The sequence below is a fragment of the Pelodiscus sinensis genome, chromosome 1 (assembly GCF_052426305.1).
Source record: "Pelodiscus sinensis isolate ZL-2025 chromosome 1, ASM5242630v1, whole genome shotgun sequence".
Taxonomy (NCBI): Eukaryota; Metazoa; Chordata; order Testudines; family Trionychidae; genus Pelodiscus; species Pelodiscus sinensis.
Genome location: NC_143052.1, coordinates 36553936 through 36572042, shown reverse-complemented (window position 1 = coordinate 36572042; position 18107 = coordinate 36553936). Strand labels below are relative to the sequence as shown.

Below are 18107 nucleotides of genomic sequence, written 5' to 3'. Positions count from 1 at the left end.
TTGTAACAGCAACCAGCAGCCAAACTACCTAATTGCTCTTATATAAATTAGGCCTAAGTATATTTTACCCACTCTTTTATATAATGTCTTTTTTCTACGTGCATAATTTTTAATGTGATATTGAGGTACTTAATGCCTCTGTTTCCCCAGGAATAACTTTATGGTTGAGAAAAGCCTATGGGTCCGTCTTACTCTGGAACTAAAGAGAGCTATTGCTAGTTCTGTGCAGTGATCCCTAACGCAGGCAAAGCCTGTGTCAGTGTTGCCAACACACTTGATTTTTTATCACAACCCTAGTAATTCTGTGATTACTATTTTATTTTGTCTGTGTTATGACAACATGATGAAAAAAGCCAGCTCACAATTTTTCTTATTCAAAACTGCCGCTACCATTCCCTATTACTGTCAATTACGGGCTATTTCTCTCAATTCCATCTGCATGAGGTGACGCTTCTCTTCATAAAGTTAAAAAACCCGAATCCCTAAGATGCTGTAGGACCACTTCCTTTTTTGTTACACACAAACATGGCTACCCCTCCGAGACTTCATAAAATTGGTTGTCAACTCATACTGTTTTCAGTCATACTGAAGCCAGGCCCACAGGCAAAAAAAACTGCTATGCTACTAGGGACCTGAGGGCTAGAGAGGAGATAGGAACTGTGAGGAGCAGCAAAAACACTGTAAATCAGATGTGGAGAGTAAGGGGGAGCAAGAGGCACTTTTAGGGTTTGTAATGCTGCCAGGTTTTGTGGGGGGAGGAGATGGATGGAATAGCAGTTTACCTGCCTCGAGGTTAGTGGTGGGGGAGTCTGAAGCAGCTAGAGGAAAAAGTACAAGAGGAGCTGTTCTGATGATACAAAATATGCTTCTTTGCCTATTCCTCAACTTTCAGGGCTGGACATGTGGGCAGAGTTATGTGGGACAGTCTTGGAACTAGGGCCACAGACCTGCTTTGCCATGTCTATATGGCCTTAGAGCTGAGGGAATACTGGTAGGAGGCAATGGGGGGGGTCACATTATTGCTGTTAGAGTCCAGGTGCAAAAGTCCCAGCCCAGCTGCTGACAGAAAAATGTAGCTGCAGGGTCGAGGCAGGAATAGGAAATGCGGAGTTTGGCTCTACGTAGAGATCAGAGGGGAAGTTGAGGCTCCCCCAGCAGCCAGGCAGAGGTGTGCATTTTGTGTGTATTAAAGGGTGACTTTTCTACTTGTATTTTTCACACCTACAGGCACAGAGGAGAAGCCAAACTAAAGCAGACGCGGTGCTTAGCCTCCTCCGTTTCATTTTAAGCCCATCGTACTTTCGGGGAGCTGGCCGACGGCTGGGGCGCCATGGAGATCGGCCATGGCCTGCCCGCCCGTGTCAGGCAGCGCCGCCCACTGCAACACAGGGCAGAGGGAGAGCGGAAAGGCCCCTCCCCCACGGCGGCGGGGCGGTGCCTGGGACTGGCGCTCCCACGTTCCGTCCCCCCGCCGGCGCTGCGCTGTGGTGAAGCCGCATTGTTTGTGCCGAGGGGGGAGGGGCGGTTCTCAGCCCTAGGACGGAGCCGAGCCCGCAGCCGGACTGCGACCAGCTCCGCGCCTCCCGAATGCGCCGCGCGCGCCTCGAGCAGGAGCCCCGCACCCGCCGCCGGCAGCCCGAAGGCAGCACGGCACCGCCAGCGCCCGCTGGGCCGCCCGGGGCTGCTGGGAACGGCACCAGGCAGCGGCATCGGTGGGGCCACCCCCGCCATTAGACCGGCCGCCGTGTCGACCCGGAACGAGGAGGAGGAGGAGGGTCTGTCAGCCGCGCTCCAGCGGCTCCCACGACGTGAGTGCGGCCGGGCGGCGCAGAGGGGCCGGCGGCTCGCGGCCAGAGCCGGGCCTAGCGAGCGCGGCTTGGTGGCGGGAGCGGGCGGAGGCGGCCCGGCACAGCGGGCGGGGGAGGGCGCAGCGCAAGCTGTTTTGTTGGACGCCATGTTTGTGGGCCGACAGTATTGTGGGGTGGGGGTGGGGCGAGGCTCGGGAAGGGTTGGAGCTGACGGGCCTGGGCAGGAACCATTCGCGCGGGGGTGACAGGCGCGGGCAGGAACCATTCGCGCGAGGGGCGTGCGTGTGGGTAGCGCGGTGACGGGCGTGGGCAGGAAGTGTTCGTGCTGGAACAGGGTGTGGGAGGGATAAGGGGCGTGGGGAGGAACCGTCCACTGCTTGTGCGTGGGGGGAGCTTGGGGAGGAAGCCGTTCGGGCCGAGCTCAGGGGAGAGGAGGAGCTAGTTTGGGGAATGGTGCCGGTTGTCTCCGGAGATGTTGGGGTTGATGATGTCAGGAGGGTTTGCCTGGTCCAGCCCAGGCCTATCACGGGTATTTTCACTTATGGAATGAAATAATTTCTTCAGGGGTCAGCCACTGGCTTCTCTGCGAATGAATATGGCTGGTGGTAATGGACTGTTTGCAGCATCCTTGGTAGTTTTTTCTCCATCTCTTTGCCATGGTCCACAGATGATGCATGTTGAGAGCCACGAATAAAGCAAGGTAGCAAAGGACCCAACACTGCATGTTTGCAGAAGGAATTGGCAGCCTTTACAAAGGTCTATTAGAGTGCTGCGCTGTAGGTTTAACCTGCTCTCCCCTCACCTGTCCCCTTACCATGCAGTGCTTCATCTACATAAATTGCATTTCACGTAAATAGCTGCATCTTCACATTTTTGTCATGACAATAAAAACTACCTCAGCAAATTGTCATTCAAAAAAAAAAGTTCTGTTTCCATCTTCTTTAGCCTTTATCCTTCTTTTACAGGAGGAAAGAAGTACCCCAAACCTGAGCTGTGTAACACTTTATGAATTCTTTCTGTTTTATGGTAAATTTAGCAATCCTTATTGTACTTTAGGGTCTCAAGGCATTTTTAGTCACCCAAACTACAACTATACAAAATTAGGATAGATATTGTTAAAACTACTTCCACATGTAGCGTGCTCTCCCCTCCTGCATTCTTGTTTTCTTTTAAGAGGTTAAATGCTAAATTGTCATTTGTTTCCAGATTGGGCCAAAATTTAATCTAAATGTAAGAGAAGGTGCTTGAGAACGTACATGATAACTGTTCGAATCTCATTATTGGGAAGTGCTTTTTCATCACTTTGTGGCAGATGTCTTCCCTTATTTAGAATTTGTGACATTTGCACTAAGTCTGGGAGGAAAGCTGCTGGCGTTATGAGATACATGTTCCATGGTTGTCACTATGCTTGCAAAAAAGCAAACAGTTTCTCCTGAAAACTTATGTTATATGGTAGTGTCTTCTGTAGCAGGGGTTCTCCACCAGGAATCTGGGGCTCTCTTAGGGGCTGAAAGCAGATTCTGCCAAAATAAGCAATAGAGCGGGAACAACATTATATTGCTGGGACCAAGGAAAGAAAGCTGGAATTCGAATCCTGCTGCCCACAATTGAAGCTGAAGACAAAGCCTAAGCAACTTAGCTTCAAAAAGCCAACTGTGGGGTTGGCCCCACGCCATTGCATGGCTTGCTATCCTTTAGTACTATCCGGCTACGTCTACACTGGCCCCTTTTCCGGAAGGGGCATGTTAATTTCAGCTATCGTAATAGGGAAATCCGCGGGGGATTTAAATACCCCCCTCGGCATTTAAATAAAAATGTCCGCCGCTTTTTTCCGGCTTTTAGAAAAGCCGGAAAAGAGCATCTACACTGGCCCCGATCCTCCGGAAAAAGCGCCCTTTTCCGGAGGATCTTATTCAAAGTAGGAATAAGAGCCTCCGGAAAAGGGCGCTTTTTCGGAGGATCGGGGCCAGTGTAGACCCTCTTTTCCGGCTTTTCTAAAAGCCGGAAAAAAGCGGCGGACATTTTTATTTAAATGCTGCGGGGGATATTTAAATCCCCCGCGGATTTCCCTATTACGATAGCTGAAATTAACATGCCCCTTCCGGAAAAGGAGCCAGTGTAGACGTAGCCTCCCTGGCTTTTCATTGACTAAATATGTAGAAAAATGGTTGTGGCACGGTTGAGCTGGTAAAATTTATATTCAGTCATAATAGCCACTGCCCCTCTTCTCCAATTTGAGGAAATAGACAGTAACCTCATTGATCAATGTCATTGTTGTTTGTAGGTGTGGTGATGGGGTATGTAAATATAAATGGGTGTATATAAAAATTATCTTTAGGTTAGAATAACATTAACACCAAGTAGTTATATGATAGATTATTGCAATTGATTTAAAAAAATCTATTCATTTATTGTGCTATTTATCATCATTATCCGATAAGACGAAACTAAACTTGTCAATTTCAGTGTCAGGTTCTCATGCACTAATGCATTTATAAATGGCTTTACTACCTTATAAGAAAACAAAGAAATATACATTTTATTGACATTTAGAGGGGACATTTTATATTCCTTGTCCTTGAATTTTTTTAGATTAACCCTAAATTTAGTCCCCATAAACTGAATTGCCATTCTCTTTACCTGGACCTACTATAGCAAATATTAGTGGATACATCTGCTTTGTGGTTGGAAACTCACATGTTATCAAACTGGTGCAATACAAAATAATACTAGCACTACCTAAATATACAGTGCTTTTCATCATTAGATACCAGAGCACTTCACAATTTTTAATGTAGTTATCCTCACAAGAACCCCTATTAAAAGTTTCATACAAATTCACAAATGCCATCGAGTTTTTGTTTATAACCTAAGCACAATGGAAATCAGGGCAGGGGCTGCTTGGGCACCTAGAGCAGCCTCTGTCCACGTGAAGCCTGGGCACCTCTCGGGCAGGGTCTGTTCCAGCATGAGCTGGGAGCCAGCGGTAGCCCCGGCCCCACTGTGGGGCTGAGAGTGGGAGCCCCGTGGCCTGGGAATTGCTCCAGCTGAGCTACAGTGGTGTGCAGCCCAGACCTCGCTTTAGTTGGTTAACCAATTAAATGTTAGGCTAACCTAATGTTTGACCGGTTGGTTACCTGATTAACCTAAAAGGAAATAACATAAACCATACGTATTTGAGGTTCTATTTAGGTAAGTGTAAACATACTGTCTGTAAGCAAGTAGTTCTGAATAAATACAAAGGTCAGATTTGTTAAGGCAAACTCAGTTTTTACACAGTTACTTTTCTGATCATAATTGTCTTTGTGCAAAAGTGTTTCTGCAATATTTCTTCTTTAGGCTTCTGCTGAGTAAGCTTTTAACAATGAGACCAGGACTTTGTATTCCAGAGCTTAAGCCGTGTATTCAGTGGTAATTTTTTATTACAATGACTACTTCTGTTATCTTATGGCACAAGTTTAATCATTTGTTAGTTGGGCCTTGGCAACAATTTCTCTGTGCCAGTGTTGAATTCCTACAGTTTGATTGGCTTCCTGTAGCTTTACACCACTGCAGGTTTTCTAAATTCATTATACTCTTATTAATTTGTCTCTGAAGAGACTTTTTCAGTGTAGGAAATAAATGAAATTCATTCCAGTATTCTGTCAACATAATTGTATTTGGAGTAATTCTAAATGTATTACTTACTTGTGTGTCTTTGCAAGTTAAGGAAGTCAGATTTAAGTTTGTTTCAAGTATATACATGGCATAAATTTAAGATTTGCACATCCATGGATAGTACAATGCTTCATTTATTTCGTGGGTTCTTATGTATTATTTTTATACATTAGTAAGAGTGGTAAATATTTGAAATGCAGCATAATAACTCTGATTATAATTTTAGGTAATCATTACCAAATGAGGAGAAAAGGAAGATGCCATCGAGTATCTGCAGCAAGGCATTCTTCTTCCCCGTGCAATATTAAACACTCGCCTACACGAGAAACTTTGACATATGCTCAAGCTCAAAGAATGGTTGAAATAGAAATTGAAGGTCGCTTGCACAGGATCAGTATTTTTGATCCATTAGAGATTATATTAGAAGATGATCTTACAGCGCAAGAAATGAGTGAATGCAATAGCAATAAAGAAAATAGTGAGAGACCTCCAGTTTATCTCAGAACCAAGCGGCATAAAAATAACAAAGTGAAAAAGAAAAATGAAGCTCTTCCAAGTGCACATGGTACACCTACTACAACAGGTCCTCTTCCAGAACCAAAAGTACGTATTGTTGAGTATAGTCCACCTTCTGCCCCTCGGCGACCTCCAATTTATTATAAATTCATTGAAAAGTCAGCAGAAGAACTTGACAATGAAGTGGAGTATGACATGGATGAAGAAGATTATGCATGGCTAGAAATAATAAATGAAAAGCGAAAAAGTGATGGAGTGTCAGTTGTGTCTCAAAATATGTTTGAATTCCTTATGGATAGGTTTGAAAAAGAGTCATACTGCGAGAACCAAAAACAGGGTGATCATCAGTCTTTAATTGATGAAGATGCAGTATGTTGTATATGCATGGATGGTGAATGTCAGAACAGCAATGTAATCCTATTTTGTGATATGTGTAATTTAGCAGTGCATCAGGAGTGCTATGGGGTGCCATATATACCTGAGGGTCAGTGGCTCTGCAGACGCTGTCTGCAGTCCCATTCCCGGCCTGTAGACTGTGTGCTGTGCCCAAACAAGGGAGGTGCCTTTAAAAAGACTGATGATGACCGTTGGGGGCATGTTGTGTGTGCTTTGTGGATTCCAGAAGTTGGATTTGCCAATACAGTTTTTATTGAGCCAATTGATGGTGTCAGAAACATTCCCCCGGCCAGATGGAAGTTAACATGCTACCTCTGTAAACAAAAAGGCGTTGGTGCCTGCATCCAGTGCCACAAAGCAAACTGTTACACAGCATTCCATGTGACTTGTGCTCAGAAGGCTGGTTTGTATATGAAAATGGAACCTGTGAAAGAATTAACTGGCAGTGGGACAACATTCTCTGTAAAAAAGACTGCCTATTGTGATGTACATACTCCACCAGGTTGTATACGGCGACCCCTAAATATTTATGGAGAAGCTGATGTGAAAAATGGTGTTTGTAGAAAAGAGGGATCAGTTAGAACTGCAAGGTCTACATCAAAAGTCAGAAAAAAGGCAAAAAAGGCCAAGAAATCAGTGGTTGAAACCTGTACAGCTATGCCAACAGTATCTGCTCCTTATATTCCTCCTCAGAGGTAAGCAAACAATTTTTGTGTAAATTTTGCTCTTATATTCTTTTGAATATACCTATGACCCATTTGTCATAGTTTCTATGGATATAGAATTAATGAACATTTGAAAAACTGCATAAGATACTTACACAACAAAGGAAAAAAAAGAAAAAAAAAGTCTCTCTAAAATCTAACTTGTGCATATTTGGCATTTGCAATTAAAAAGCATGCAAAAATATTTTCACATAGATATTGGTGAGTAGTCGTCTCCTCCCCCCCATCCTAATTTCATTGTTATATCCAGCAATTGTTTTTCTTCCTCCCTGTAAATTATGTGTATGCTCTTTTAGTTTACTCACATAGCCCCCAATTCAGAATAGTATAGATATCACATGCTTAACTGCATCTCATTTCAGGAGAGCACTTAAACACATCTTTAAACACAGACTTAAATGCTTTCCTGAATGTGCCTGACTCTCCATTCTCTGCCAGGCTTTTTAAAGGGACATCAAGAAAATCCCTTTTGCATATAATAGCATTTGTATCTAGTCAATTTCATTGATCTTCTGATAGTTAGTCTTATTGTCTTGTGTATTTAGTACCATATCATGCACTACTCGAGCTTGCAGGTATGTTCTTCTCTAAGCCCTCTCTGAAAAGAGGAAAGTGCAAAAGAAGAGGGGCAGCATAAGCATGTGGTGTGGACCAACTAATGTTCCATGCTAGAAAAGGGATACAAAGGCAACATAAAATATTTTAATACAGGAATTCATCAAAATACGCTAATATGTTCTGTTTAAAGAATTCTTCATCAGAAATTGACTTGTTTTTTAAAAATTAGTAAATTAAATAAACATTCATATTTGAGTTTCTTTTAAAATCTCATCTTGGACCACCGATACTAGTGACTTTGGCCAACTTGGCCATCCTGTACTCACTCAATTTTAGTATACTGCAGAATGTTTTCCAAGTAGTGCAGGAAGTGCTGTGAGGCAGTTTTTTGGCTGAAAGGATTCTCATGTGGCTGTTGCTAAATCTTCTCTTTTGGTATTAAAAAGTGCAGCTATGTTCTTCAAGGCTGGCAAAAATTACAGTTTAGTGCTCTGCAGATTTTTTGTGAAATTAATCAGTAAGCCATTAAAGCAGTGCTGTACAGTTAAATAATGCATCTGAAATAAATTATTAGGCATGGGACCAAAAGCTCTGTGCCATTGACACTAATACAAATACATGAGAATATAAAAATGGTCATCATAGTGGGCCAGAGCAATGGTTCATCTAGCTCAGTAACGAGTCTTTGAACAGTGACTGGTGCCAACTGCTTAAGAGGAGTGAACAGAACAGGGAAATTTATCAAATGATCCAGCTTCTAACAGAGATTTAAGGACATTAGGGCATTGATGGACCTGTCCTCTATGAACTTATCTAATTATTTTTTGAACCCAGTAATACTTTTGGTCTTCAATTAAATTCCATTAATTGCACTTTGCCTTTCCAATTCTTGTGTTATGTGAAGGAGTATATAACGGTGCCTAATTCACTTCTCACACCATTCATGATTTCATAGACCGCTATCAGTTGCTGTCTTTTCTAAATTGAACCATCCCAGTCTTTTCTTGTATGAAAGCTGTTCTGTAGCCTTAATCATTTTTGTTCCACTTTGCTGTACTTTTTCCGTTTCTATTTTTGAGATAGGGTTACCACAACTACACAGGGTTACCACAACTACACACACTATTCAAGGTGTGGGTGCAACATGCAATTATATAGTAGAATTATATTTTCTGGTTTTCTATATATCCTTTCAAAATGGTTCCTAATACAGTTAGCTTTTTTACTTCCACTGGACATTGAGGGAACATTTTCAGAGAACAATCTGTAATGACTTCAAGATCTTTCTTGAGTGGCAACACAATTATTGTGTTGGGGTTATGTTTTCCAATGTGCAGTACTTTGCATTAATCAACAGCAAATTGCATCTACCATTTGCTTTCCCAGTCACTCAGTTTTGTTAGATCCCTTTGTAACTCTTTGCAGTCTGCTTTACATATAACTATCCTGAGAAATGTATTGTCTGCAAACTTTTCCCACCTCTCTATTTATCTCCCCCCCCCCCCCACATTGTTTATTAATATGTTGGATAGCATTGATTCCATTGCAGATTCTTGGGGGACTCCGCTATTCTGACTTTCTCCATGCTGAAAACTGCCCATTTATTCTTCTTTGAAACCATTTACTGATCTGTGACAGGCCATTCCTGTTTAAATTCTTCACTAAAGTCTCTTAAGCAAACTAGTCAGACGCTTTCTGAAACTTTGAGTATACTCTATGCACTAGATCATCCTTGTTCAAGTTTCTTGAGTTCCTCAAGGAATTCTAATAGATTAATGAGGCATGATTTCACTTTACAAAATCTGTGTTAACTCTTTTGCAACATGTAGTATTCATCTATGTGTCTGATAATTCTGTTGTTTGTTATACTTTCCGCCTTGCTGGGACCTCGATGTAGGCTGACTGGCCTGTAATGGCCAGGATTGCCTCTGGAGTCTGTTTTTAAAATTTGCATCATGTTAGCTATCTGCCTGTAATCTGGTATTAAGGCTGATTTAAGTGCTTTGTCACGTACTACAGTAAATAATTCTACAGTTTCATACCTGCTTCTGGTGATGACTTACTGTTTAATTTATGATTTTTCCCCATAACCACCTCTGTTGACATCTCAATCTGGGACTCTTAAATTTGTCATCTTAAAAAAAAAAAAAAAAAATGGGTAAGAGATGTGACTCTGCCTCATGTCCTTTCCACGGAAGACTGATATCTTCATGGAGTACTTCTTACGTACGTTGATCTTTCCAGTGATCCAACTGATTATTTGGCAAGCTCTAATATACTTGAATTTTTTTGCTGTGTCATAAGTATACAATTGTACTTGAATATCAAAATTGAATAGTTCTTTTAAAAATGCTTCCATTATGAAACAAAAGTGGGATACAATTTGTCTGATCCTAGTTTTGCTTTTTCATTTTAATTTATGTACTTTTTAAGTTCCTGCTGTAGTTCAAACCTTTATCTTGTACAGTTTTGTGGTGGGTATATCTGTGGGTATAGATGTATACAATATACACTGACATACAGGCAGTCCCCGGGTTACATGGATCCGACTTACATTGGATCCCTCCTTACAAACAGGGTGAGGCAACCCGCACTAGCTGCTTCCCCCCAGCAGACCAGGGAGACGCGAAGCTAGCACGCGCCCCCCCCAGCAGACCAGGAAGACGCGGAGCGGCTTTTCTCAGCAGACACCTCAGCTTGAGAATAAAGGACTGAGGGAAGTGAGGTGTGGGAGAATAAAACTGAGCTCTGGAGAAATGTTTGGCTAGAGTTTCCCCTACAATATGTACCAATTTCGACTTACATACAAATTCAACTTAAGAACAAACCTACAGTCCCTATCTTGTACATAACCCGGGAACTGCCTGTACTGATAATTGTACAGTCTACTGGTTCTAGTTTCTGCATGCGTTTTTAAGTGCAGAAGTGTAAATACAAACTAAAATGAACCAAAACAAATATCAAAGCTATTTTCACATGTTAAAATTATGTGTATGTTACCAATATTTTGCATAGGGAGTATTGGTGTGCTGGTGATCTACTTTAGAACTGGTGTGAATAACGAGGGAGTGGTCACTTCCAAAAAGGTAGCACTCTGAGGATATGTCTAGTAGATATGTAAAGGGGTAACTGGTTAACTTATTACCCTGGTAAGCATTGCTTTACCAGCATGTTTATCGGGTTAACTAGCACCCAGCCCTGCTAGGCCCACCATGTGGGCCTAGCAGGTGCCATGGGTGGGAGGACACTCCAGCTCAGCTGTACCAGAGTAGCCACCCACTTGTGGTGTGATGCATTGGGATGGATAAACACATAGTTTAACTGGTTAACATTTTAAACAGGATTTTACATCCCTGATATCCAGGCTTGCTGCTAGATCTGCACTGCTGCGTTTGATGCAGCAAGCATTGATTTAGAGGGATCTGGTGAAGATGTGCTAAATCACTTTGTGTATTTCACCTACCCAAGAAGTAAGAGAAGTTAACAGGATTTGTGCTTGCATCAACAATTGGAACTTTGCCTAGTTAATAATTCAGACACAACCATATGGAACAGGATATAAATATGGCGCATAATAATTCCAGCATTGTTAGACTGCCAGTATTCTCATTTTAGGATTACGGAGATAGCGTTCATTGTGTTTACCACAGCAGGACCATAATCCTTATTGGGCCTTTGAGCACTATTCTAATAATAGAAATAAATTATACCATTTGAAAGCTGTCACTTAATATAATGTACAGTTAAAGCTGGTCAAATTGTTCTTCACAATAATGGTTGTTGAAAATGTAGCCATTCTGTTATGATTTCTGTTAATATGTTTGCTGGATGGCACAAATATATTTTAAGCTCTCAGAATTAGTGATAGTTAATCATAGTCTGTTCATTATTCATGGTTTGTGATTTTTATGAAATGAAATTACAAAAGGCAGACTTACTGTGCAGGAATATATCTGTCTTATGCCCTCTAAGCTCTTGAATTAACTTAAGTATTTTGAGAATGTGGACTCAATCTAGTAATATCCAAATTTAGTATTTCATCTTTTTTCAAAGTAGATTCCACCTCTGTAAATCAGAGCTCTCTGCTCTGGACCACGAATGTTTCAGGATCAGAGAGTCCCAGAGCACTGCGAATGCTGGAGTGAGGGGGCAGGGAGCCCAGCACTATGTGCGGGTGGGCTGCTGAGGGGAAGGCAGTCCGGGAGCTGGAGCATGGCTCAGCTGGGCTGCGGGGGGAGCCAGGAATCTCAGTAGGGACAGGGCAACGCGGGGGAGGGGAGGCGGGCCCGGGCCCAGGCCCAGAAAAATCCCTCATCCAGGACCTGTCAGGTCCTAAGGGAGGGTCAACCTGTAATCATAATAATACCTTTTGAGTAAATATCAAATTGATCATAAAAACAATAATTGTAATAGTTCCAAATAATTTTCTGAGAAAAGCTTTCACATCTAACTATTAGAGATTGGCATTTAAAGCTTTCTTTTTCAGCTGCTTTCTCTGGCTCAACTTGTATCATCTTCGTTTTATTTTCTGTTGTTCTAAACATATGATCATTTACTAAAATAATTTATCCTAAGTGAGTTTAAGAACAAAAGTTAATTTTTGAAGTATACTTGCATGTTACTTTCAAATCTACATAAAGCTAACATATAATGTATATAAAAATGCAATGCTTTACATTAAATAATTATTAAGGATGTTTCAATTCAGAAAAGCCCAAGTTAGGTAAAACTCCCCAAACCTTGCTACAACCAAAACAAAAAATGTATATCTTTATAGCATCTTTTCTGTTTCTGGACAGGATTTCTAATAGCATGTCTGAAGTATTCTGCTCTGAATAGTTTCTTAGACATTAAAAAAAATTCTAGAAACTGTAATAGCTGATAAAATGAAGAACAAAATCATGATAGAATTTTGCTCAATATAGGTACTGTAGAATATTTCCATTTGATTATTTCAAACCAGTTTAGAAATACTGGTTATGTATCTACTATTTATTTGAGAGAGTTTGTCTGTCGGTTTGTTCAACAGTTCCTAAACCTCATGAGTTCTTATAGGTTACTCGACTATTCTGTAGTCCCCGGGGTGAGGGCAGCAGCGAGTGATCCGGTTCCACTCCCAAGGAGCCCCCTGCCACTACGCACTGCTGCTTCTGTATCAGAGGCACTTCCAGCCTGGCCCTTCCCAAGGCACATGTGGAGGGCTGGGGTTTCCTACAACCTGATCCCCTCCTCCACTTCCCGGTGGCCGGTGGGGAGAGCCAAGCTCAGTCTGTCTTGGGCCCGACCCCTCCTGGCAGCAGGTGAGGATAGGATGGGAATGCAAAGGGCCAGGGTGGCCTTGGGACTGGGCCTTCCCTCGTACCCCGGTTGCCAGGGAAGAGCTGGGGCAGCCTTGGACCCTCCTTGGTGGCCTGGAAGGGGAAGAACCTTGGCCTGGCCCCTTCCAGTGGCTGAGGAGAGAGCCTGGTGTAGCTTCGGCCCGACCCCTACCAGCAGCCGGGGGAACGCCGGGCCTCGCGTGGCTGCAGCCTAGTCCCTCGCGTGGCTGCAGCCTAGTCCCTCCCGGCGTCTGGGGGGAGGAATGAGCTGGAGCTGGTCAGGTTGGCCTCAGGGCTGGGCCCTCCTTGATGGCTGGAGGCAGGGGGCAAGAGCCCCGGTGGCCTTGGACCTTCCCCGGCATTGGCCTCAACCCCAGGTCTTCCCCAGCCGAGAAAGGGGTTGGCGAGCATAGCAAGCAGGAGGCACCAGCCCCCTAGTTTTGCAAAAACAAAAATTGAGTTTAGGACCTGAGCAGTTCTAGGTAAATCATCTAGTTTTGTAAGGTAGACTTGTCAGTGCATTGTGAATATCCAATTAAACATATTTTAACATCCCTGATACCCATAGTAAAATCATCCTCAAATGTGCCTTCCATATTACTAACGGAAATGGTAAGTGTCAACTATGCAGCCAATGTCATTTCAGGATATCGGTGCAATTATTTTGGACTTCACAGTTTAATATACAGAATATTTGTCTAAGAGAAATTCCCAGTTAAAGCTTCCAAAATGATTTAAGAGAGTTGGTCAGATATTTATAGAGCTTTGTGTACCAGTTTAACTAGGTTGATTTAAAAGCTTATTCAAATTATACCAGTGTAGCTGTCACATGTCACTAAGGCACCTGTGTTCTTTTGGCACTTTTCAAAAGTTGTATCCTTTTTCTTTCCCACTTGGGAAAAATACATCATTCTAGGTGCAAATTATCATTGTTTCCCTGTTAAATTAGTCCTGGAGAAAACTGAAGCAAAATAAGCCCAGTTCTACTGTTGATGTCACTGTGAATGGGTAGGATCTCTCACCTGTCAGTCTTCTATAATGTCACCCACACTGCATATTCTGGATGTATTCAGTTATTCATTTAGCAGGCTGCTCTCTCACTAAAAATATATATTAGTTCCTTACAACAAGATTCTATTATTTCCTTTCATGTATTTATAAAATTCTGTAACTTTAATGTTGCGTTTAACTTTGCATTTGTTTATTATAAGGGATCTAGTTTAACTGAAAGTTTTGATTATAAAAGATTGATATCTTCTTTGAGAAGAACTCACACTTGCATTGTTTGCTTTTGATATTGAAAAAGATAATCCCTTAAGCTATAGAAGTGCCAATGTCTTTCTCCATTCAGCTTTGGTTGAAATATAAACTGAAAATCACCACTTGCCTGGCTTCCTCAGCAAAACTTTGGCAGTATGCTAAAATAACTAAATATGGTCTGAGACAGGGCTGACACTGCTGCTGAAGATGCTATAACAAGAGCGCTTGAAAGATGCCAGGACATCTGTAGTGGTGAAGTTCTTCTACCAGGACTCATCATGTGGCCCCCTCGTTAATACTAGTTAGGACAAGAGTATTTAGGGTGTGGTGAGAGGGTGGGCTCTGTTCCTCTCAACAGACCCTCACATGTAGCACAAAGGCCAAGTCGTTTGCTGCCCTCAGGAATAGCAGCTTTCTACTGTCAGCTTAAAGTAGGGTTTGTAGCTCAGTGTTGTTGTTCACGGTTCAGAGTCTACTGATGATGCGTGAAATCTAGGTTGTTGGAATTGTACATAATGGAATTTGTTTTTACCTTTTTCCTGGAAAAAAATAATTGAAGGAAATTATATGCAAAAAGATTTGCAAAGTAAAGTACTCAGTAGTTAGGAAATGACAGATTTATAGTGCATCTTTCATTCTTCCCTTCATATGTATGCATTGACATAGTGTTCAATTTCTTGTTCACATATCTTTTATTTTCCCTGCATGATAGCTTTCTTTGCTAGGATAACGAGTCTTGTGGATAAGGGAGAAGCTGTGGATGTGGTATACCTAGACTTTAGTAAGGCATTTGATACGGTCTTGCATGATATTCTTATCAATAAACTAGGCAAGTACAACTTAGGTGGGGCTACTATAAGGTGGGTGCATAACTGGCTGGATGATCGTACTCAGAGAGTAGTTATTAATGGTTCACAATCCTGCTGGAAAGGTATAACAAGTGGGGTTCCACAGGGGTCTGTTTTGGGACCGGCTCTGTTCAATATCTTCATCAACGATTTAGATATTGGCATAGAAAGTACGTTTATTAAGTTTGCAGATGATACCAAGCTCGGAGGGGTTGCAACTGCTTTGGAGGATATGGTCATAATTCAAAATGATCTGGACAAATTGGAGAAATGGTCTGAGGTAAACAGAATGAAGTTTATTAAAGACAAATGCAAAGTGCTCCAGTTAGGAAGGAACAATCAGTTCCACGCATACAGAATGGGAAGCGACTGTCTAGAAAGGAGCACGACAGAAAGGGATCTAGGGGTTATAGTGGACCACAAGCTAAATATGAGCCAGCAGTGTGATGCTGTTGCAAAAAAAGCAAACATGATTCTGGGATGCATTAACAGGTGTGTTGTGAGCAAGACACGAGAAGTCATTCTTCCGCTCTACTCTGCGCTGGTTAGGCCTCAGTTGGAGTATTGTGTCCAGTTCTGGGCACCACATTTCAAGAAAGATGTGGAGAAATTGGAGATGGTCCAGAGAAGAGCAACAAGAATGATTAAAGGTCTAGAGAACATGATGTATGAAGGAAGACTGAAAGAATTGGATTTGTTTAGGTTAGAAGAGAGAAGATTGAGGCATCAAGGGAGGTTTAGGTTGGACATTAGGAAAAACTTCCTAACTGTCAGAGTGGTCAGACTCTGGAATAAATTGCCCAGGGAGGTTGTGGAATCTCCATCTGTGGAGATATTTAAGAGGAGGTTAGATAAATGTCTATCAGGGATGGTCTAGTCAGTACTTGGTCCTGCCATAAGGGCAGGGGACTGGACTCAGTGGCCTCTCGAGGTCCCTTCCAGTCCTAGTAATCTATCATTGTATGATCCCTGCCTCATTTGGTGCACACAGTTAATTCTACATTTTAGTCACATGTATTTTTAGTAAAAGTCGTGGACAGGTCACATGCAGTAAACAGAAATTCATGGCCCATGACCTGTCTGATTTGTATACCCCTCACTAAAATGTGGGGCTGGGAGGTCATGGGTGCTCTGGAGGGACCTATCAGGATTCTGCTGATGCGGGAGAGCGTGGGAGGCGGGGCCTGGCTTGGGACCCATGTTGGTGGTGAGAGGTTGGTGGGCTGGGAGGCTACTTATCTGGAAGGGGCCAGCATGTCCCTGCAATTCCTCTGCCCTACTTCTGAGCCCCTTCCCACACTGAAACTGCCTAGCAGTAGCCTCTGCAGCTGGCCCTAGGACTGCCTGATTTACTTGGGTAGCCATGGAACGATCTGCACTGACCATTGCAGAAGTCATGGATGTTGCAGAAAATCACAGAATCTGTGACCTTCATAACAGAGATGCAGCTTTACACATCATGGATGCAGAAGGGGACAGAATTTTGGCTGTCTGTGCAAACTAAATCTGTCATTTCCTAATTTTCAAGTTCTTGATTGGCAACCTAAATAACATGCTTTCAGTGTTGAGTTTTGTTTTTTGTTACACATGTAGACATGATACAAACTGGGTTTATCTGTGTAAGCCAAAATAAGTATGTCAAACTTGCTCACTTTGTAAAATGATTCAGTTGTCATTTATTTATTGTCTTTGGGGAAAAAAGGGGTTGTGTAAGAACTGTGACTGAATCATAGAACTGTAAGGTGCCCCGAGAGGTCATCAAGTCCACATCCCTACTCTTATGGCAGGACCAAGTGCTGTCTAGATCAGGTGTCAGCCTAACTTGCTCTTAAATATTTCCAGTGATGGAGATTTCACAACCTCCCTAGACAATTTATTCCAGTGCTTAACTACCCTGACAGGAAGTTTTTCCTAATGTCTAACCCAAACCTCCCTTGCTGCAGTTTAAGCCCATTGCTTCTTGTCCTATCCTCAGAGGCCAAGGAGAACAATTTTTCTCCATCCTCCTTGTAACACCATTTTAGATACTTGAAAACCACTATCATGTCCCCTTCAGTCTTCTCTTTTCTAAACTAAACAAGCCCAATTCTTGCAGTCTTTCCTTCTAGCTCATGTTTTCTAGACCGTTAATCATTTTTGTTGCTCTTCTCTGGCTCTTCTCCAGTTTTTCCACATCTCTCTTGAAATGTGATGCTCAGAACTGGACACAATACTCCAATTGAAGACTAATCAGCACAGAGTAGAGTGGAAGAATGACTTCTCGTGTCTCACTGACAACACTCCTGTTAATGCATCCCAGAATCATGTTTGCGGGTTTTTTTGTTTTTTTTTGGCAACAGTTTCACATTGTTGACTCATGTTTAACTTGTCATCTACTATGACCCCTAAATCCCATTCAGCAGTACTCCTTCCTAGACAGTCACTTCCCATTGTGTATGTGTGAAACTGATGATTCCTTTCTAAGTGGAGTACTTTGCATTTGTCCTTATTAAACTTCATCCTATTTACCTCAGACCATTTCTCTAGTTTGTCCAGATCATTTTGAATTATAACCCTAACCCCCAAAACACTTGCAACCCCTCTCAGCATCGTATCATCTGCAAACTTAATAAGTGTACTCGCTATGCCATCATCTAGATTGGGGTGGCCAACCAGTTAAGAGACAAAGAGCCATAATAGCTGTGGATAGAGTGCGAAGAGCCACTTAGTATATATTTATTTTTATATATCTATATATAGATATAGTTCACAAAATGATGTGATAAAAATAACATTATTGGGTTTTGTCCAAAATGACCTGTAAAGTCTCTAGTCACTTAAAAAATTCACGGCAAGTCCATAGATCTTCAGAGAATTTGACAAGGAAAAAACCATCAAATTAAAAAAAACTCCTTAAAAATACAGTAATATTCTTATACTTTAAAAAAAAAAAAAAGCATCGCCACCATGTATCTTAAATTTAACATTACTGCCCTGTTATGTCCTGTGAGTTTTTTAAAATTAAACTGAACTGAGAAGTAA

General features: G+C 42.1%; 1 protein-coding gene across 4 annotated transcripts in view; it reads left to right on the top strand.

Moving 5' to 3' along the window:
- Positions 1 to 1676: 1676 nt before the first annotated feature.
- The window catches only part of BRD1 (bromodomain containing 1), a 104644-nt gene continuing 88213 nt past the window's right edge, over positions 1677 to 18107 (top strand). For 3 of the 4 annotated variants that reach the window (XR_012903594.2, XM_075927836.2, XM_075927827.2), the window contains exons 1-2: positions 1677 to 1808; positions 5692 to 7072. Coding sequence is in view for 2 of the 4 variants with exons in the window: in XM_075927836.2 (XP_075783951.1) it covers positions 5706 to 7072 (1367 nt within the window). In the remaining 2 variants the exon portion in view is untranslated. Of the gene's footprint in view, positions 1809 to 5691; positions 7073 to 18107 lie in introns of those variants that run through there. The other variant, XM_025182856.2, reaches the window with a different exon arrangement.